This window comes from Battus philenor, unplaced genomic scaffold (genome assembly GCF_028537555.1).
Source record: "Battus philenor isolate CCGP_79_NKW_IND1 unplaced genomic scaffold, ilBatPhil1.0.hap1 SCAF_28, whole genome shotgun sequence".
Lineage (NCBI taxonomy): Eukaryota > Metazoa > Arthropoda > Insecta > Lepidoptera > Papilionidae > Battus > Battus philenor.
In genome coordinates, this window is record NW_027181691.1 from 2,741,689 (window position 1) to 2,764,930 (window position 23,242).

General features: G+C 33.1%; 1 protein-coding gene across 1 annotated transcript in view; it reads left to right on the forward strand.

Annotated features, from left to right (window-relative positions):
- Positions 1 to 1,961: 1,961 nt before the first annotated feature.
- LOC137926014 (homeobox protein Hmx-like) overlaps positions 1,962 to 23,242 on the forward strand; it is a 41,446-nt gene continuing 20,165 nt past the window's right edge. Inside the window, exons 1-2 of the mRNA XM_068769534.1 lie at positions 1,962 to 2,020; positions 19,574 to 19,884. Of these exons, the coding sequence (XP_068625635.1) occupies positions 19,604 to 19,884 (281 nt within the window). The 5' untranslated portion in view covers positions 1,962 to 2,020; positions 19,574 to 19,603. The remainder of the gene's footprint in view (positions 2,021 to 19,573; positions 19,885 to 23,242) is intronic.

The following is a 23,242-nucleotide window of genomic DNA, read 5'->3' on the forward strand; positions in this document are numbered from 1 at the left end:
CAAACTTGTATTTTATCTGTATTAATAAACCGCTTAAACTCCAGAGAATGTATAATTGTAATTCCAAAAAAATGGAATTTATTTTCGAAAACGTTCTATTAACTTTCCATAACGAAAGAATCTACTAAATCGGAACTACTTGCTTTGGGCGAACTATATGGCGCGCATAATTGATGGTTTTGGAGCTCTGGAGGACCACGGAATGGCAGTGACAGCATAAGATAAAGAAACACGAGGTGGAACAATGACTGGTCGTCGAAAGTCCTTGGGTATAGGCCGATACGAAGGCCTGGCTCTAGGCGTGTATACAATGAACGTCATATTGCTAAAATGATGATGTTAATGATAATAAAGTGTAGTCATACAAATATGATCATACAAAGTCATACAAAAAAATCTTATTCACACGATAAAAAGAAATACATTTAACACTATAGTTATTAACTTTGGTGTTACTACTCGTATTTAGTAATAGTGGAGCGTTTATGATATAAAGAGTAGTTTCTTTTATTTTCTCCACGATAATGTCTAACAGGTGAACTCCCTTTTTGTTAAATACCGTTAAGGGTTCGGAATTGACGAGAGTTCTATTCATACTTTTTAATATTTTTTTTTCTTAACGATAAAAATACTTCTAATATTAAAAGTAAATAATTTTCAACACACTAAATGGGTAAATAATATAAACGATAAAACAGTTTTACTCGAGTAAACCTTAAATATAAAATTACAAGGGTATATATTAATATTTATATATTTTTTTAATCTATCGAAAAAGCACAGTTTATATTTAAGTTATTTTCAACGTATGATATCTTTTGCTATATATTACTTATGCGCCGTTGTTAAAATCTTAAATAAAAAATAGTGACAGACAAAGATAAATATAAAAAATTAAAAAAACTCCTAACCCATAAATTATTCGCCTTCAAAAATTAACAAATTATTCATGGGTCTACACAAGTTCCACAAGATATCTTAGACCTTCTGTTTCGTAGTTATAAGTATAAAACTAAAAGTATATTATTAAAAAATCTTATTGTATATAGCATTAAGGAGTATTTAGTTGATCGAAATGTGTTAAACTTGGTTTGTTGAATCATTTGCATTGTTGATATTATAATGTAGGCGTGAAAATTTGTTAAATTTCATTTATAAGAGTTTCTGGTCGGCTTTTCTCAACAAACCAGTGGTAGCTAACTACTTATAATGTTATAATAATCGACGATTCAAAAACGCACTTAAATGCCTTGTATAAAGTTAAAGTTAAAGTTAAGTTAAAATTATCGAAGTCGCAGCTTAATTTTTTTTGCTTATCGATTGCCGCCTAATGTGATACAATCTTAAATTTTTACTGTTCGCATACCATAACATCACAAGCATGCTATATAGCTTCAAGCTATCTTCCACAAAGGGACACGGTAAGCACTCTAAAGTTAAAAATAAAGTTTTCAAAACGAAAAATAATTTTAAATGTAAACCAAAAGCTTGTACGTTAGTCTTATGGAAGCTCGCATTAGTTTAACTGTTAACGCATTATTTACCGCAAAGCAAACACGAAATCGGGCCCTACCGCGCCAGTGTTAAATACCGACCCTTAATTATATTATACTTTAGGCTATTACCTCTCTTTGACGATCGATTCTCAAGTAGTTTCAAGCGAAATTGTATTTATATTTCAACTGTTTGAGTGTCTTTAAGTGTGTTTTTTCTGTGGACCGTTAAGGGTTGGTAGATGTGAAGAGGATGGGGATATGGGGCATGGTCGCAAGGGGTGGCACCTCGGATAAGTGCCGCCCCAAAATGTAGGGGTGGTTGTTAGTCTATGCAATATTGTTGATCTGTACACACGCTCCCTTACCGCTAACGCTTGCGATATTTGTGGACTGAGAGCATACATTGAGTGGCTCCTTCGGTGTCGGATCGCGTTGTGTCATGTACTGTTGAAGTGAGGTGGAAATGTATTGCAAAGTTATCTGACTGTGCTTCACAATTGATAAGGAATTTTAGAAGTTTTCAGGTACACGTCCACGTAAATTCTTATTTTAAACTAACTTGTTTTACTAATTTAATTTCAACTTGATCTTTTGTGTTTATTTGTGTTTTCAACAGATTTTTGGCAATAAAATACCAGCGTGATTGATAGTTTTATAAACCTCTTTAATATATTCTTTTGATTTTTTACTTGTACGTACATTTTAAACTGCATGCTTTTTAAAAGTTCGTGTGAATATTATACAAGACTAAAAGAAATTTTTCTACTTTATTGTACTGTAAGATTGGCAGTCGATGTAAAAGCTCATTTGATGTTAATAAATGTATGGTACACTACATTCAAAAATTAATGATTATAAAGTTAAAAAATAATGCGGATTACTTCATAATTAAATTAAATATTATTTATTATCTGTCCCTGTAGACTTTATATTACCAGAAGTAAGCCTGTCATGATTTACATGATGAAGAAAATATGTCTAAAAGTTTTAAAGCTTTTTGCTAACAGATGAGCAATAAATTCACCATTTCAAAGCTTATACAACTGTAATTAATTACCCTGTATATCTTAAATATTCTTTATAGACGCGCTACGAAAAAACATAAAGCGTCCACTTTTATTTGTCGTTTGCGACGGAACCTTCAGTGTTAAATAAGCAATATGACCTCCTAGCAAACTTAAAAGTTACTTCAGACTTACAACATCCATTGCTTAATATAGGACTTTCCTATAAATTTTCAATAGGATCAGTTTGTAGCGACATGCAGTACTTTATCGACCTTTATAAGGTCCGTCCACCTTATAGTTGGAGGTTCTACACTGCTTCCAAAACCTTAAGGCTCCAAAGGCTGTTTACTGTAACAATAGTTGCTCTATGAAATTATGAATAGTGAATAATAACGAGTTTCTTAGAGAGTAATAAGGGGCGCGGGAAATCGTTGCATATTGATCATCTTTGGGGCAGGCCTATGCCCTACAGTGGGCATCTATTAGCTGATATATAGATGATCATGTTGAAAGGGAGTCTTTGTTTATTTTGAAACATAGTATGTTAGTCATATATATATATTTAGATATTGATGCCGTTCATATAACTAACTCTGTTTTAAACAGTATTCTACTTGAATACGGGATTTACGGAAGGCATCGAAAATGGGCGTGTCACCTTTGTAGGTATTTCTTACTAGAAACTTCTAGTGTGTTTTTTGTGATGTCTTAGTAAAGAGACAGTCTAAACTGATCAAGGACTTATTGTTTTCAATCCGAGAGAATCTCGGCATCTTTATTCCGAGAGAACCTAGGCATTTTCACTACGTGAGAATCTCGGCGTCTTCACTCCGAGAGAATCTAGTCATTTTCACTCCGTGAGAATGTTGGCTTCTTCACTCCGAGGGAATCTAGGCATTTTCACTCCGTGAGAATGTTGGCTTCTTGACTCCGAGGGAATCTAGGCATTTTCACTCCGTGAGAATCTCGGCGTCTTCACTCCGAGAGAATCTAGTCATTTTCACTCCGTGAGAATGTTGGCTTCTTCACTCCGAGAGAATCTAGGCATTTTCACTCCGTGAGAATGTTGGCTTCTTGACTCCGAGGGAATCTAGGCATATTCACTACGTGAGAATCTCGGCGTCTTCACTCCGAGAGAATCTAGTCATTTTCACTCCGTGAGAATGTTGGCTTCTTCACTCCGAGGGAATCTAGGCATTTTCACTCCGTGAGAATGTTGGCTTCTTGACTCCGAGGGAATCTAGGCATTTTCACTCCGTGAGAATGTTGGCTTCTTCACTCCGAGAGAATCTAGGCATTTTCACTCCGTGAGAATGTCGGCTTCTTCACTCCGAGGGAATCTAGGCATTTTCACTCCGTGAGAATGTTGGCTTCTTCACTCCGAGAGAATCTAGGCATTTTCACTCCGTGAGAATGTCGGCTTCCTCACTCCGAGAGAATCTAAGCATTTTCACTCCGTAAGAATCTCGGCGTTTTCACTCCTAGAGAATCTAGGCATTTTCACTCCGCGAGAATCTCGGCATTTTCACTCCGTGAGAATCTAGGCATTTTCACTCCGTGAGAATCTCGGCGTTTTCACTCCGAGAGAATCTCGGCACGCGCCGATGAAAAATTTTCCATCGGAAAAAACTGCTGAGTTTCTTAGTCGCCTAGGTTTGTTTTATAGACCAAGCGCAACCTTGAGAAGACCATGACTTGTACTTACATTAAATACGTATACTTTGATCGAAGAGCTAAAACAGCGTGATTTATTTTTTCTGTCGGATGACTTCAACATTGTACACCCTGTGGGATTTATATTATAATTTCTGAAAATTTGTTTACTATCTATAGTACTATATAAACCTATTTAATATTTATATATACACATTTTTCAAAATACATCTAAGCTGCCAGAGCTGGCTATTATCTAATTGGTAATAATGTTGACTACCGTTCCAAGAAGCATCAGCGACGGAAGTTATGGCGGAAGAAATTCCATCATCTTCTATTGTGTATTATTCAATTGGATATATGCTCTCTTGGTATTATATAAAAAAGTTTAATTTTGTACATAATATTTTAGAAAAATTGTCACTGACTTATTATTACATCTTTTGGTTATCTACAGGGTGTTTGTAATTATAATTTTTAAAATTACTATCTAAGTAGTATAGCGATTATTTCAATAAGACTATGTGATATCGTCTTCTACTTCGGTGTAATGAAACTAGGATAGATATTGACTTGTCTTGTGTTACATAGATCCACAATACAATCGAACAATGAGTTATTTCCAATATGTGTCGCGTTTCTTCAAGGTAATCGTGAAGGAGTATCATTGGACATTGAACATTCAATATCAAGCGTGCGATAAAGTCGTCACAAATGACTCTAAAAACATTTGTGAAATGAATTATATAAGCCTATATATGAATACGTGAATTTTAAGAATAATATGAGAATTTATTTATACAATCGATTTCTCTATTTAATATTATGGTACCAAAGAATAAATAATTTTACAAGAATTGCGTAGGTTTTTATATTCAAATGTTATACTGGATAAGTTATTTCTGAACAAATAATGATATTTACGCATTTTTTATTAATAAATCACCTGCAGTTATTATATATATCATCAAAAGAAATTATAAGTAAAACGAAATATATCCGTGTATATTCAGTCGGTATGTTAGTAAGTGTAAGTATTAACATTAAATATAATAAAAGGAATGTTATTGTTGTAAATAAGATAACCCCTTGTGCCCTTAACTAGAAGACGGGTTAAATACAACATTGTTTATAACAATATTTAATAATTTAAGTATTAAAATTATAATAAAAATAACCTACTAGCCTTTAAAGCTATTTGTTCTGTTGTCTGTTGACGAAGTGACACTTGGGTGATATTCCTATCGGTTAAATATATTTCTATCCAATATCTGAACACAGTTCAGATAATAACTTGATATGAAAAGGATCTGGAAAATAAATTTTGGTAATGTTGAATATGTTATGTCATAGTATGCTATACATTTTTTGTATGCGTCAAGTTGACCTGAGATAAAAATGGAAAAAAGAATAAGCAGGGCTGTGTTTTTTTAAATAAAAAAATTACTACTTACGGTTTAGTCAGGAATCTCCTTGATAAATCGGTTCAGAGATGTCAATGTTGTAAGCACTGTAAGCTTCACAATATATTTTATAATAATATTTTATACGTTTACAATAATTATACTAAATTAAAAAAGGAGATGTCAAAGTGCATTTACAAGACACCGTGAAAAACAGGCTGTACCAAAGTTTCAATTGCAAAAAGTCTATAATTCATTTGCAATAAACGAAATCAATTTTTTAATAACATTTTGGACTACCTTTTACAAAATTCAAAACATATTGAAAGTAAATTGACGAAAAAAGCATATAATTCAATAAACGAATACTCAAATGATAAGAATCCTTGGCAGTGATTTCGCTTGATTATTTTAATTTCATTTAGGCTATATCTGATAAAGTGTATACGTATGTACATTTGTGTTAAACTTTATTAAAGGATGTGTTGTTGTGGAGTTTTCTTCTGCTTCTTCTCCACAATAATAACACTTGCAAAGGAGAGTAAAAAATAAAATATGTTAAAAAAACTGACGATCAATAAGAGTTCTGTTAAAAGTTCCAATTTTAAATAAATGAATTTTAATTTTATATTATCTTTACTTAATTTCATAAACATTGTAATAGCATGGCGGCCACCATATCACTCCAAAGGTGTGCTATGTTCTACGATGAAAATTATGTTAATAAGCCCTAGCAAACAAATGTTCTTTGACAACTTTGTCCCAATAGAACGAGATTAGTAAATAGGGTATTACTAGACTAGTGTGTTCATTGCATTACTAAATCAGCAGTGATCACATTTCAACGGTAATCTTTGATCAAAAAAATTCATCACCCTAATGTTTAAGCACCCTTAATTCTGTTATTATTCAACCGTCATTTGTAACATTTATTTTCGTGACCTCTGAGTAATTAATCCAGTGTCACTTAAGTAAATTAAGTCATGCGGCATTACCAGTGTAAAGCTCTGTCCGTTTAGTACAATGTTAGAATTATAACTTTTTTTTTTACTTTTAACTCTTTTTTATGGCAAAGGTTATATATACATAACGACAGAACCAAATTCACTAAACTTATTTATATTTGTTTGTACAAATTTTAATATGAGAACTGAAGGATTTCTCAGAGAAAAGCTTCATGAAGAAAAAGCCATCTTATATTATAGGTCGAGTTAATATTACGCCGAATGGTTCTCGAGCTGGTGAACGCTACGAGGGTATGCCCTCCATAAGATGGACCGACGACTTAGTTAAGGTTGTGATCAGTCGCAGGATGAAGGCAGCGCTGGAACTGTCATTGTGACGATCTTTGATGGAAGCTTGAGTCCTACAGTGGGCTTTTATGGTCTTAAAAGAAGAATAATATGATAATCTGGTCAATGTACGCAACGATATTAATCACCATAAGAAAATATAGCGATGTACGGTTTGTTAACCAAGAAAGTAAAAAGGGGAAAATGAGATTTTTCTAAATTTTAAACTTTTTCTGCGTCACAATATTCCCGGCAGCTGTGGACGGTACAAAAACTATTTACATTCTGAATGAATTTTATTGATAATAAATCTTGGGAATGAATATCTTATATATAGTTAAGGATATTGTGAAAGTATCACACAAAAACAAGTGATAACATCATTGAGCACCGCTAGCTCGGCGGCAGAGAACCATGATTTACGATCGTAGGTCGCCGGTTCGATTCCTGAGATACAATTTTATGTAATCCACACTCTGTGTTTTAATTATATAGGATTGCTCACAAAGAAGTTTCCAGAAGCTGGGTAGAAGCGTCCTTCGCATATCATTATACAACACTGCGATAGCTAACCTGTCTACCAAGCGTGGCGATTATGGTACATCTCCCATTGATATCTTTGGGGAAGCTGTAAATTTTATTGTACACTTTTCTTAGATTGTGATACCTTTGTATTCCCCAATAGCTTTAAGTTGAATCATGCTTCATACGGGAGTTAAATCTGATTCTAGTTTGTATCAAGTTGGGCTCTTGCGTCATTTTATTCATGACATACACAAGTATCAAGAAAATGTTTGAATACGTTATGTACTCACAGAGAAGTTTCCAGAAGCTGGGTAAAAGCGTTCTTCGCATATCATTATACAACACTGCGATAGCTAACCTGTATGCCCAGTGTGGCGATTATGGTACATCCCCCATTGATATCTTTGAGGAGACCTATGGCGATTATGGTACATCCCCCATTGATATCTTTGGGGGAGCCCTATGCTTCAAATTTTGTTGAAGACTCTTCTTAGATTGTGATCTTTGTATTCCCCAATAGCTTTAAGTTGAATCATGCTTCATAAGGGAGTTCAATCTGATTCTAGTTTGTATCAAGTCGGGCTCTTGCGTCAATTTATTCATGACATACGTAAGTAGTAAGAAAATATTTGAACACGTTATGTAAAACCGCTACCAAACTCCGCCTCCTAAATGTTAAGTTTGGACTCGTCGTGCTTCTTTGAACCAGGACCAGACGTTGGTCAACCTTGTAGCCCACTGTCCCGCGTTAGGAGAACTCCGAGTCGACTCCGAATGCCGGTTAAGCACTAAGATCAGCGAGTATTCAATAGCTTTGCTAATTGAGAACGATGAGATGCGACCAGAATTCCTTAGGCTATCCAAAAAAATTGTAACACAAATAATAAAAAGAAATAAGAATTAAAAATGTAAACAAAATAACGAAGACACGGAGAAAGAAACACGAAGATAATTTTAAAGGTATCTTATGGCTTTTACGGTTGTTGATCCAGTAACCTGAGCCTGTAAGCCTGTCTGATGCAAGTTGAGGGTACAGCTGTGTCATTCTTCTTCACAGATTTGTAGAATTTGTCTGTTTTATTTTTAGCTGTTTGTTTGGACAAACCCTCCTCATTCATCAGGGCTTGGGACCTGATGAACGAGAAGGGTTTGTCCCTGTGATGAACAGAAGAGTTACTTATTTCAACATCAATTAAAAATAGTTTTCAATTAATAAAACAAATTTTCACTGAGTACGTATATGTTATTTGTTTACAATTGAGATTTTTGACAAGGCTTTGATTTGTTTATATATGTTACTATGTTTTAACAATGCTTCTTATTAACGTCACAAATGTACTCTTAAATAAAATTATAAATACATTGAGTGTTATATATAACGTATTATTAGTATCATTTCAGCTGTACAACATCCATTGCTGCACATAGGCCTCGCTTAGAGATTTCCAAAAGAAACGTTTTTCCGACGACCTTAATAAGGTCAGGTCTACCTCGTGGATTGACGTCCTACTCTGCGCTTCCCAGTCCGTGGTCTCCAGTCTACCAGAAGAGATGTTCGGAGGGTAAGGCCCCAGCAGTTATTAGCGCGTTATACTACATACTGCCATTTCAACTCGTCAATCCATTCGGCTATGTCGATTAGATTAGTTACTCTACAGATTTTTTTATTCCTGATTCGATCTCGTTGGGAAATTTCGAACGTAACCCACTCCACGGCTCATTGAGCGAGTGTTTTCATTGTAATTTAAAACATAAATACTTAAGTTGTGCATTTAAAAACAATTTCAAAATGTTTTCGTTATATTTCATGTAAGAGCAAATGTGGCGCGAACAAAGTAACGTAAGCAATTAATTAAATATAAAGGTGTCCGTTTTCATATCTAAATGAACTTTTAACTCAACGTTGGCGTCGTAAAAAATATTACAAAGTCAAAATTCGACCCTTTCACATCGTTAAGATGCGCATTGAGGGCTCGCTGCGGCCGCATGTCACACCGTACTCCTAATTCCTTCGTCATTTATTTAGCTATTATACCAAACAAAAATTTACATTTTAAAATTTTTTAAGGTTACTATACTATTGATATTTAGACTTTATTTTCGAAGTAGCGGATTGACTTATGTCTACGAGGACGTCTTACAGTTAAAATGATGAAAAATGTTTATTGTTATAACTATACTCTTTGTTTTATACTCTATATTATAATTATATCATTATACGTATGTACGTATATTTCTAATCACTTCTATTAATACAAATACATTCAAAGGATGCCTGGAAGAAATCGACAGATAGAGATCGCCCTTCATACTTCATCTATTGCCTAGTTCATTTGATTTCTTTTTATATTCTGTCGTCGTTTCATTCTATAAACGCCCACTGAAAGGTATAGGCCTTCCCAAAATATATCTATGGAAGATATACTATATAAACTACATAAACTTGTTTGTATTTAAGAAGAGGACTAATATATAGCTACTTCCGCTATATAGCAGTAGTCGTGCAATGAAATGCTACATTTAACCGCTTGCATTGTTAGTTAAACCAAGCGTTTTGAGCTGCCGCCCGATGTAATTTGGTTAATTTGATGTACAAACGCGCCTGTTCAGCTACGTATGCTAATCTTAAATATCTAATAGATTTAGGCGTTACTTTGCGGAAGTCCATCCTAAGTAAGAAAAGGACTAATATATAGCTACTTCCGCTATATAGCAGTAGTCGTGCAATGAAGTGCTACATTTAACCGCTTGCATTGTTAGTTAAACCAAACGTTTTGAGCTGCCACCCGATGTAATTTAGTTAATTTGATGTACAAACGCGCCTGTTCAGCTACGCATGCTAATCTTAAATATCTGATAGATTCAGGCGTTACTTTACGGAAGTTTATCCTAAGTAAGGAAACGACTAATATATAGCTACTTCCGCTATGTAGCAGTAGTCGTGCAATGAAGTGCTCTACATACTGACTAGGCCCTAGGCTATAGCTAGCTATATATTGCGGAATCTATTAGATTGTTTGTAATTAAAACAAAATGTGTGAATTAAACTTGCGATCTACGATCGTAAGTTTTGGACCTCTAACGCTAGGCTACCACTGCACTATGTTGATGTACAATGCTATAACTTATGAAATTACAATATAAACTTCTGCATTACAATATACTACACTAAACTTTCTCGTAGTTAGGTTGAACACGAAATTGGGCTGGCATGCAGCATTAGATATTACCGTTAGTTCAAAAAAAAGAAATTTTAACGCCTAATATACGATTATTTCTTGAAGCTTTTTACATAAAATATTTAGTTTGTAAATGGTACCAATTCAAAAAGATTGTGATGGTAGTTTTAGCGTTTAGTTGTGGTTATAAATTGTTCGAATTTTGAATAATTTTTTATTTAAATAAATAAATTAATCGACTTAGCCTTAAGAATTGCTCGCTTGGATTGATGGGGTACGGTTTTGGAATGTTGACCACAATCCGGTAGACGCGACGTAGGTAGGCTCACATTAGGTAAACCGATGACATAATAAACGTTGCGATCAGTCGTTGGATACGGGCAGTGTAAGACTGATGATCGTAGCAAATTTTGAGGCAACAAATTCTTCAATTCTGTGAAATTAATGACACAAATATGTGTTAATTCCTAAAGTAAGAACTTTTATATCGAAATAATTGTTTTTTATCCATACCAACAGTGATAGTTATTTTTTACTTCTAAATAATATTTTTATTAGTCAACATGAGCTAAAGCTAGTAGATCATAGAGCAAATATATATCAGTTGAAAAAGAACGAAGTCTACATTAAGTCTTATTAACAAAAAGGTTGGCACTCCTGGTAAGAATAAATTTAGACTAAATATGTCAGTGAGTGCCCGATAGCTAACATGACAGCAGTGATGAAATTTACAGAAACAAACATGACTAGCAGCGATACAGGAGCAAGTTCAAATATAAGAAGATAAAGTAACTTAACCATATATGAAAAAAAACGTCGAAAAGTTAATTGAACGAAGAAAAGATTTGAGGAAAAAGCAAAAAAAAAGTTTCAGAATATAGAAGAAGAGAATAGGAAGAATTATAACAAAAGTTGCAAGAAAGCTAGGGAATATAATATTGAGGATTTATTTGATATTAAAAGAACTCAATTTGATGCAAGGCTGCAAATTACAACCGAAATACATAGGTCCATATGAAGCTGTGAAAAAAACGAAAAGATAGATACTATTGAGAAAATTTGATATCAGTGAAGAACAAATCAAAAATTCCAGCTCTGCTGATTTTATGAAGCCATGGGTAACAGCTGATGTCAGCAAAAGTTCATCTGGGACAGATGAATAGCAGGACGGCCGAGTCGGAGAAAAATGGTTATCGGGCTGCATTAGTATAGAAGGATGTAAGGATTGACATTTGACAGGTAACGTCACGGCGGCTGTCAGATTTGCGATCTACAAATGTACGAGTGTTTTTGTTTAATTAAACTTCTTGGTTTAAATCAAATGTTTTTATTGTTATGCATATGAGATATAAATATCGTTTTTAACAGTCATTGTCTATTGATGGCGATTTTCAGAGGAAGCTTATGCTTTGCAGCGAGTGTTTATCTATACTGTGTATATTTGCAGTGATGTTATAACTTGAAATTGATCTTTATATGACCTCCGATTATGTGGGCATTCCGTTCACCTCTGCACATGGAATACGGCTTGGTTTACAGACGTTTAATAATTTGTTTAGGTTTAAATTATTATTATCATTACCTCTTTCCATTCTTTCAATTTATTCTTCTGTTATTCATTTTTCTTGCTTTACAAATTCAAATCTCTCCATTTATCTTTCACTAACTTTCCTCAGGTATCATAGTTTTTATTTTTAAAATTCCAATGTATTATTTCACAGATTTAGTTACTATTTATACGTATCTTTTTTTACTTTTTACTTGTGAACACCTTTGCTATTTATTAATTATAATTTCTAATTTGATGATATATTATCTCAGTAACTTTTTCTCCTTGATTGTGGGATCTTACACGACTATGCTTACATAACTAGGCTTTATTTCTATGTATTAACACTCAGAATAATAGCCTTGCAAAACATTATGAACACAAGGCGACACTTCATCGTTCACTAGAGAGATGTTACTAGCTTTTACACTTTTACTTAATTCCGTCTCAAAGACAGTTCGAAGTCGGCTGGGATGGTATGTTAGGTGCACCACGGTCTGGTGCACCGAACTTGAAATTGTTACGGTACGGTGTAACAGTCGGCCAGTTTATCAGTCGCGGTGTTCGATTAGCATGCAAAGGGTTAACTTGGTTTCACAGCGCCGTAAACTTTACAGCCGGTAGATTATATCTGTAAGTGGCCATCTGTCATTCGATACTGTTATATATATTGATACTCAAACAACGACCCGCCATTTGTCGTAAAGAAGTTTAATTTTTTAATTAACGCATCGCACTAATTAAATTTACATAAGGTTTAATTATAAATACAGATAAAATAAGCATATTACTTTTAACACTTTTATTGATTTAAATTTTTTAATATCTTTATAATATTTATAAAGTTTTTAATTGTTCTGTATTATATTAAGAAGAAAAGTTACAGAGAGGGTTATGCTCTAGATTTTTCTATGAGATCGATTAAGAAGAGAGAACGTTAGACGAACGAAAGTAGTCGACATAACCCAGCAGATTGGTAGGTTGTAGTGGCAGTGACCATGGCACATGGCGCGCAGAACAGAGGACTAGAGTGGAAACCATGAATCAGAAAGCGCAGCGTTGGACACATACAAGGTTATAATGACCTTGTTAAGATTGTCAAAAAGCTTTGGATGTAGGCCGTTCCAAATGAAGCCTATGTACAGTGAGCATTTTAGGGTTATGATGATGAAACGTAGCTTATGTAGTTATAGTTATAGTAATATAGGCCCTTATGAATTCTTGAAGTGGCTTGTGTTCCAAAATTGAAAACATTAACAGGTAAAAAATATCTACAGTTAAGTAGTGTCCGAGATTAAATTTTCAGTACATAGTGTCGTATCAACTAGATGCTATTTAGCAGTAACAGGTAATATCATTTAGCTGATAGCGTTCCTATATAGCTCTTTGTTGATACTGTAATAATATTTTATGTAATATGTATGCACATAATTAAATATGTGATATAGATAGGAATCATAAATTCAAATCTCAAAACATCTTATACAGCATATTTATTAACATTATATAATTGAAGACACAAAGGAAGAAGCTATAAGATGGCTGCGTAATAAAATAATAGCTGTTAAATAGCTTATGCTACAGCTAATTTATAGCTCATGAGCAGCTGTTTTTTTCAGTTGACTATACTAATTCTCGCGTGTATATAGCGTATAATATATGACATCTTTTTTGTTAGACGTAAAAATTACTAGATGACAGGTACCTAGATTTTGCGCAATTTACAATTGATATATGACTATGTGTTGCGGAGATCGTAATTAAAGGGAATAAAATACTGGCCAAAAATTTATAAGATTTGTTAGAAACAGAGAAATATCGTAGATGAAAGGAAATTCTAATATAATATTGTTTACGATATTCACTATGAATATCAATCAATATTTTACACTATGTTGTTAAAATGTTTATTATTGTTATAATTAAACAGAGAACGATTGTAAAATGTTAAATATAAGCACTGAAATACTGGTAAATTATAAAATTAATTAAATTTTACTGTTAAAGCATTACATTATAATAAAACATCTCCCTAACTAAACTCTCCATTTAAAATAATATTTTGACAAAATCATCGACGCTTGAAATAACCTCAAAGAAAGCAAACCGCGGGAACGTACAAAAACTTCACAGATAACATACCACATTTAAAATTCCATATTTAAAAAGTTAATCGATTCGAAAACGTATCGATTACAACTCTCATGCGTCATTGAATTACAAATAGCCGGCTGTTCCGTTTGATTTTATCTCGGTGTCTCATTACATTCATTTTACCAAATTGTTGACGTACTAACATGCTTTCGCAGAACGTAACCGCAAAATAGTTTTAATTACGAGTAGTGATACAACAAATTATTTAACTAATTGATCATATATAATCAATGTAGGTTTTTATATACGGCTATATATTTTGTATATAACAAACATGCAGAAATATACAATATGTAAATTTACAGCCTATTGGATATATATGTAAAAGCTCTAAGGGTGTGAATGTTTACTTCATTTGTCAGTAAAAAGTCTTTTAGGTTTTACACCTATTCACAATTATTTTGTATAAAGTGATTACTTAAAAATATGTTATAATTAATTTGTTCTTTGGGAATGATAGGCTAATAAATTCTGGCAGTACAAAATTTGTAGAAACGGATAGTATACAATAATTATTTTAAATTTACATCGTAATTCGAATTTCGATAACGCTCCTTTTTGCTATTATTTTTTGGATATGGTATAATATACATTCATCGCTTTAAATCTTTTACATATGTCTTACACATAGTATTATGAAATATTGTTAAGACGTCTTAAAAATACGAATACTATGAATAATATAATGAAGTTAATTTACACAAATAAATTTACTTCATTGTATTATTCACGATAACACGCGATTTCATTCTAACGTTTTTCGCAATTAGCTGAGCTATATTTCCATAGCGATGCTAATTGCGAAAGCTAGCAGAATGTTATCGCGTTTAAATTACCATAATTTATTGGCCGTTTAGTTTTAACCTTTAATAATTTGTCTGCTGTAATGACTCATAGCCGTCGACAATACCGCTGGGAATTTTGTTCGATATGTATAATTTGAAATATCGTTTTAGAGCACAGTTAAAATGGTATATAGATAAAATTATTGCGCAATTTAACTAATTGTTTTGGTCAATTATTGCTATAAACTGTCTAGGGATATAATCATTTTTAATACGAAAGCACTTTCTAATTGATTGCGTGAAGGAGGTTATACAGGCTGATGGAAATAAGTGTAAAACTTTACAGAGTGCTTATTTATAAAAGATAACAAGGCGTTATATCTGACTCTACTTCACATAGGTCTAACAGTCCTATTGGAAATCTTAAAATGAGAGAGGGAAGTGGCTTGCATCCAGAATCTTCTGACGGTTTCAAAAAGGTCCTTAAGGTTTTACAAATTTCGGTGACATTTTTTTTGTCTCGAAAGATAAACAACCTTTCTAGGGATAACCAAAGGGTTATGCGGGATACTGGGTAAAACCCCACAGTCTTCTTTAAAGCCTTTTTGTCAAAATTCCGAGTAAATTTTCACACACTTCAGTAGTTTCAACAGCGGTGGCCCAGCGCCTAAATCTCTTAGGGTAAAACTGAAGTCCTTCATCAGTTATTATAAAGACGCGAGCAGAATTAGCTCACGTCACCGTGGAGCCAGGATGTGCTTGTGGCGGATAGCCCTGAATTGGCCTCCAAGGTCTTGCTACCGAGGTTGGAAGAGAGCGTGGTATTACCTCCTCTTACGTTCAGATCTCCGGCTGCAAACGAATAACATACGAATAATTATAATTTCTAATATTTTACTCTGTTTATATATATATATATATATATTATTCAAACAATATCGTGTAAAAAGGTCATCTTACCTTATGAGCAGACATCCAAAAAAAAATGCGTCCGATGCCTTCTAGTGAACCTTTTACCATTGTACTATCTGTTGAATCCGTAGCGTTCAAGTGAGAACTCTACAAATAATAGTAATACTGGCCGCAAAGATCATTTTTTTTTATTATATTCATTTATTTGCTCACTTTTTGTCCAATCAGTATAATGGCCGACTTAGTGCCTGATAGGCATTCTCCGTCAACCTGGTAGCCCAGCGATAGAGGACTTTGACTTGCAGTCGTAGGTCGCGAGCTCGAATCCCGGGATGCAATTTTATGTAATTAACGCTTTGTGCATTAATTATATAAGATTGCCACTGTTCACAAACAAGTTTCTAGAGCATGGGTAGTAGCGTCGTCTGCGAATCATTACAACACACTGAGATCGCCAACCCGTCTGCCAAGCGTGGCGATTATAGTGGCCCTCCCATAGATTTTTTTGCGGGAAGCCTATATCTTTCAGTAGCTGTCTATGACCTGAAATGAATGTATTATGTCGTCATAAATATATTGTTTGTAGTTAGAAACGCCGGTTGCATTTCGATCGCCGACAGACCGCTGTGGTTTATGTTGATTCAATATTTTAGAAGCTCTCTACAATTTTTTATTTTCTTATCTAAAAATGAAGAAAAAAATGTGAGTACGGATAGTTTCTTGCTCGAAAACTAACGACTTTTATAACACTGGCCAAATATCAGTAAGTCTTAAATGATTTGTGTAAAAAAAAAAAAAAATTAATATGTTTATGGCGGACGTAGTGAATATTTCCCGCCGAATTTTGTGTCAAAATTATCGTTAATTGATGGCTGCGTTTGGCCGCCGGGCGTAATCAGCACAGTGCCATCGACACGGGCTTTTTAAATCAACTTACGTCATTTGGTGTTAAACGTACCACGTATTTCAAATAAATGTAACAGAGAAATAAAAGTTATGCTCCGCCATATCTATATGCTTTTTATATTCCTCATTTTAGATCTATTTATTACATTATATATATGTATTATATATATTTATATATCTTTTTGTATGTATATATAACACATTTTTGTCAAACGTTATTTCGGGTTTTCAAGATGTTTTTGTTTCTCTGATTAATATGTATATGCAAAGGATGGAATCAGGATATACGACTGCACATTACAGACCTTATTTACTTATAGGGTAACAACAGCATTACATGAACCCCATCCGTTGATTACCAATAGGACCGGTTAGATGCGACTTCATCGGTTTACGACGAACTTAATAATGACGAAAATAATGTCTTAGTGCTTATCTGTGCTTTGTGGAATTTACGTTTCAATTAACCATTAAATTGAGCTTTATAATTAACTTTCGTTACCCTACTAATTTGATTTCTGTTTCTAAAAATGAAATCCAGAACGTAGCCTCATCTCTCCATGGCACGTTGAGTGATTGTGACTTTGCTCATGGCATGAATACACACACCTTCGTAATAAGTCACTAAGTTTTAAATAGGTTACGATTTAAGTTAGTAAATAGTTTTAGAGACTGAATACTGTAATAAGTAAGAAAGTGAGCAAAAAACAATTCAGGAATATTAAATGTAATTGTAAAAATAAGAGGTATGGATGATAATATCTGTGAAATTATGGAATTATTGCGCCTATAGAGCGAAGGTTCGAAAGATGTTACTTGACTAGCCGACGGAATCATCAAGATATGAGTTTTATTATTTATTATATTTATATAAATAGTATATATAGATATTAAACTATATATTATGGTATATTTCTGTATAGTTATAGTAGTATCCATTAGTATATTTAAAGTGTGTAAGCGATTATTTTCCCTCTCAATTTGATTTAACTTTTTTAAATTATTTTCTTGTTTCACCTACCTTTATTAATTTATCTCTGTACCGCTTAACGGTTTACTGGTACAAAATGTCTTCAGCATTAAGTTCGCTGTTATACGTAAAATGTATAAAAAGTATTTTAAATAAATAAATATACATACTTGTTAAAAAAAAGATGAGATGAGATGTTTTGTTTGTTTCTGAACGCTTAGCCGAGATAGATTAGACGGTTGACCTCTTTCTCGTACATAAAACTATTACAATTAAATTAATTATGATAGAGTCAAACAAATTTTGAAGCCACTTGTCCCAAATTGCTTATATAAAGCATAGACACCCCAGTCTGAAATAAACCACGCCTTAAGACGTTTAACATTATTTATTATTCAGTATCCTTAAGTGCGTTATTGTTCTTACTGTTATTTAGAGATGTCCCGGGGGGTATTGGAATAATATTAAGAGAGGGAAGTGCCCCTCTATTATTCTCCGCCGTGAATAAATAATGGGGAATTATGTACTCAGCTACCGGGGAAGCATTTAATGTTCCCGGTAAATCATATTAAGCGGGATTCTTAAGGTTTTTGTGTTTAAATAGGGAGGGAGTTCGTGTAATAAGATGATGTGTCGAATGTTTATATATTTGAGGTTTCGCTTATAGAACCTCCACATAAACTTACGCAAGGATCCTCTTATATATCATAGCATTAACAGAGCTACAAGTGCTGGAATATAATCTATAAAGGATTTATTTAATAGTACATTTTAATGTTAAAATAAATTTTAAAATGACATTTTATATCAATAATTTTCTTTGTATAATAAAATAAAGATTCTATTTACGTATCTGTATTTGTTTTGATAAACTTGTTATTACCTTAATTATTATTAAAACAAATGTTTATTATCCCAAATAATAACTTAATATAAAATTGTCGTTGTTTCACTGAAATCACAATATATCCATACGTTACTATAATCGCCACGCTTGGCAGGAATGTTGGCGATCGCAGTGTGATATTATAGTATGCAGAGGAAGGTGCTACTCATCCTCTGGAAACATTTGAGAACAGTGGCAGTCAAATATAATTAATGCATAAAGTGTGAGTTATATGACATCATATCGGGGTTACCTTATAGCTTATTTTTCAGCAAGCTTTAAACACGTATGTACAATCACCTCGTATAAAGTGAACACTCTGGAATTCGTGTAGAATGTTACAGGCCTTTAAACTTTAGCAGTACAAAATCTGCAGAGATAGATGGTGAACAGTAATTAACTTTTATAAGTAGTAATTCGAATTTTATTTTATTTATTTTTATCTTTAACTATTGATTTTTGTATAGGTTGTACCATATATTAGTTGACAGAACATTAGTTTTAATTCATTTATTTATATTGTTAATATAGGATCATTTAAAGTGACAACTTATATGCGTCTTGAGAAGAATGTCTTATTTAATTATCATATTTATATTATATTTAACACATTTTTATATAAGAAGGGCCCACAACAAACACATTCAGATTTTTTTGTGGTCACTTTCACAATATACCTAATTCTGTAGCAGAGTAAGTTATTCCCAGGCTATATTATCACTTAAATAATTCTTAACACTATAATGGGATTAAAAAAAATTTAAAAGTTTTATGCTATACATGCACCGTTTTAAATTTGTACACGTATAACGAATCATCCTGTATAGATACATTAATATAAGTATTTATTTTACAGATTATCGTAAGATGAAGAGTTAGTAACAAAATGGACTCGCCAGTCTCGTCCCAGGATAATGATATTGAAGTGAACGTGGTCTCCGGGGCCAGTAGTCCCGATATCACGTCCTCACCGTCTAGGAAAGAACAGAAGAGCCCGTTCTACGAATTGAAGAAGGACAAAGAAGAGAAGGCGACGGGAAGTGCACCGTATACAAGTTTCTCCATTAGTTCCATTCTTAATAGAACGGAGCCGAGAAGAGAATCGAATGTTCTAGAAGCGGCTTTAGCGGCAAATCACTTTGGTTCGAATGATGCTATGCTGTCAAGGTAAGTTTTTGTTATATAAAATGTATCTAAATATCCTAATAATAATATTCATCATAAGATCATATAGAATATTCTATCGTAGATTTACAATAGGATCTATATCCAAATCTTTTCAACGATCTTTACAAGGTCTGTGATCGTCATTGTACACTGGTCGTTCCGTGGTCATTACTTCAGAACTTTGGATCCTTAGCGGTTATTAGTTCAGCGTACAATGTAGCCTGCCCATTGCAATTTCTATAGAATACTAAATATTTAAAATTACAGCGGTAGAGCATTGAGACTTGCTATCATATATCGCGGGCTCGATTTCAGGGATGCAATGTTATGTAATTCACACTAGTGAATTAATCATATAGGGTTGCCACTGCCCACAAACAAGTTTGTAAGATGTGCAGCATCGTCCTCTGTGTACAATAGCACAACACTACGATCGCCAAACCGCCAGACAAGCGTGGCGATTACGATATATTCTTCTGTATATATTTTTGGGGGTGGTCTATGTCTTGCAAGAGACGTCTTTCAGCTGAAAAGAACTAGATTACAAAAATTATTTTTTTTTTTACAAAAAGAAAGTATTGTATACATAATAACAGTTGTGGTTTTATTGTCTGTTAAAAATATATACAGAATCACATAAAAAAGAACGTATAAACAATTGGTTGAATATTGCATGACATTTAACTTGTAATGTTTCTATTTACATTCATTGTTTTATATGTTATACGATATAGAACAATGAATTTATATATTAAAAAAGTATTTACAACAATTTATTTGGTTTAATTAATGAATGTACATGTTTTTTTTTAAAATAAGTATGTAATTTAATATTTTATAATAGTTCATAAAATATATAATAAGCAAATAGTTTTGAAACAGAGCTTAATATCAAATTACAATTACGTAGATAATGATAATCGTCGTAACAAATTATTGTAAAATTATTTCATGTTACATTGATACTATAGTATGATTGGTAATAGGTGTATAAGCTATAATAGTATATGTATAGCTAATTTATAAAAAATAATGTGTGGAACAGACCTTAAAACAATCAATAGTTTTAGAAAGATTAAAAATTGGAATACATGTAAATATTAATTATTGTTAATATCTGCCTCTGCATGCTTATTTCATTCATATGACTTATTTCTTCCTTTTTTATTCTATATAAGCAAAGTTTTTGAACTATATGTCGCCTGTTACTAAGCGATGAGGAGATCTATGATGCTACAACCTAGAAGAAACCTCTTCACTTTTGTCTTGAATACTCTTAGGCAATAATTGTCTGGAAACAATGACGGCGTAGGCTGTTCCACTCCTTGGCTGTTCGCACTATAAAAGTATTAGTAAAATGCTCAGCGCGTGTGGAAGGAATTTTAACAGTGTACGAATATCCTTACACAGGATGTTTGAAAATAGGTTTTGGACCCTTTAAACCTTTTTACCAATAAATAAGCTATACATTCATCAAAAATACCATACATCAAATTAATAATTTTTAACTATTTGTTCCCGCAGACTTATTACTGAAAAAGTTATTGCCGAGTCGTATTCTTACATAAAAGAATAATTAATATTCTAGTTATATTATATTTCAAAGTGATCACTTCATATAAATTGAATGGAAATATGTTTAGAAGCTTTAAAACTATTTATTCATACGAATTCACAAAAATATGCACAAAAAAGAATACATATAAAATAAAATATTGTTTACTGTCTACCCCTGCAGACTTTGTACTGTAGTTATCGGCCTATCGAAATCTAATAGAAATAAAATTAATGTAACATATTACAGAGTGATTATTTTATACAGGTTGATTAGATATAATTATATTGCTAACTACATAGTCAGCAATATACTCATCAAGTTAACTTTAAACTTTTTACGTATATTCAATCATCCTGTTTATTATACAGGTATTTTTGAAGTTTTGCTTACTTATCATCTCTACACTACTCTAGGTAGAAGTAGAGACCTTGTAGTCATTCTCCTCCGTTCGCCGTTACAATTGTGATAAGATTAAATTAAAGTGACATTATTGTTTGTTATTTATAATGATACTATGAATATAATAATTACTAAAACTAAAGGTATAAATAAATTTAAAAGAGACGAAAATGAAACGGAAAATTTCAAGAGCATTTTGAAAGTAATCAACTAGGCGTTCGAGTGTTCGGGGAAGTAAGGACATCTTAAATACAAGTTTGGATTTAAAACAATCGCGTAGCATCGATTCGTAGCTCGTAGCTCTTGAGCTACGGCGTAGCTGAGAAACAATGGATGAGCAGACAAACAGCCAGACCGTAGCGAGAAGTTTACAGCATCCACTGCGCAACAGAGACGCGTTTTGTTTAATAATACGAGAAGGCTTCCGTGGACTTTGCCGTTGGTATTTGTAAAGAAAAATCACATTAATATATCCTTTTTGATATACATAAATACAATGCTGATTATAAATTCTACTGCTTAATACAATTTACTAACGAAAGAGTTTTCTCTTAATTAATGTGTTAAAAAAAAGAAAAATTATCTAGTGACTTCATTGATCTTCTTTATGTCGTTTACCAGCACGAGGTCACCACTAAAGAACCTTCCGGCTACAACGGCCATCACTAAAACGTAATTGAAATCAACGAAAAATACCCAGGAGGATCCCTTGGTGTTTAAAGACAAAGGCCTTCGACCAATATGTGTTACAAGTGATGAGTTACGGCACTGAAACGTGATAACGTGAGTGTGAAAGCCTACTTTAATATAAAAGAAAATATAGCTGGAAAGCGATTTTTTTTCATTTCTAGATTTTATTATTCAACATCTCATTTCCTTTTTACTCTGTATTTACTAATACAGTATTATTCTCAAAGGTTCTTCTTATCTCCGACTGGCATTACTCTTTCCTACGGCTTTACCAATTACAGCCGTAGAACATCTATGCTGCATTTAGGCTTCCACCATAAATAAGTTTTATCATCACCATTACTATTATATCAGTCGATAGACGCTCACTGCAAGGATACAAGGAGCAATAGGCCAACTCCTAAAGATGATTCAAGAGATTCAGGGGACTCCTTGAGTACCTCCATAGGTTTAAAACTCAAGAACAGTCCCTTGTGCACCATTGACCCTGCGGGAGACCAGACTGTGGTGCACCAAATTACCGGCTGTCCCGAATATAGCACGTTACGCGACCTTCGGCGCCAGATCTTCATAAGTTACTGCTAGAAGGTAATTATCAAAATATACACAGAACGCAGTACATTGGTAAAGAAAAGAAGGTAATAAAATGTGAAAAAGAATTTCAGTTATGTAATCTTGTGCTATAGACGATGTGATATAGATCTTATAATA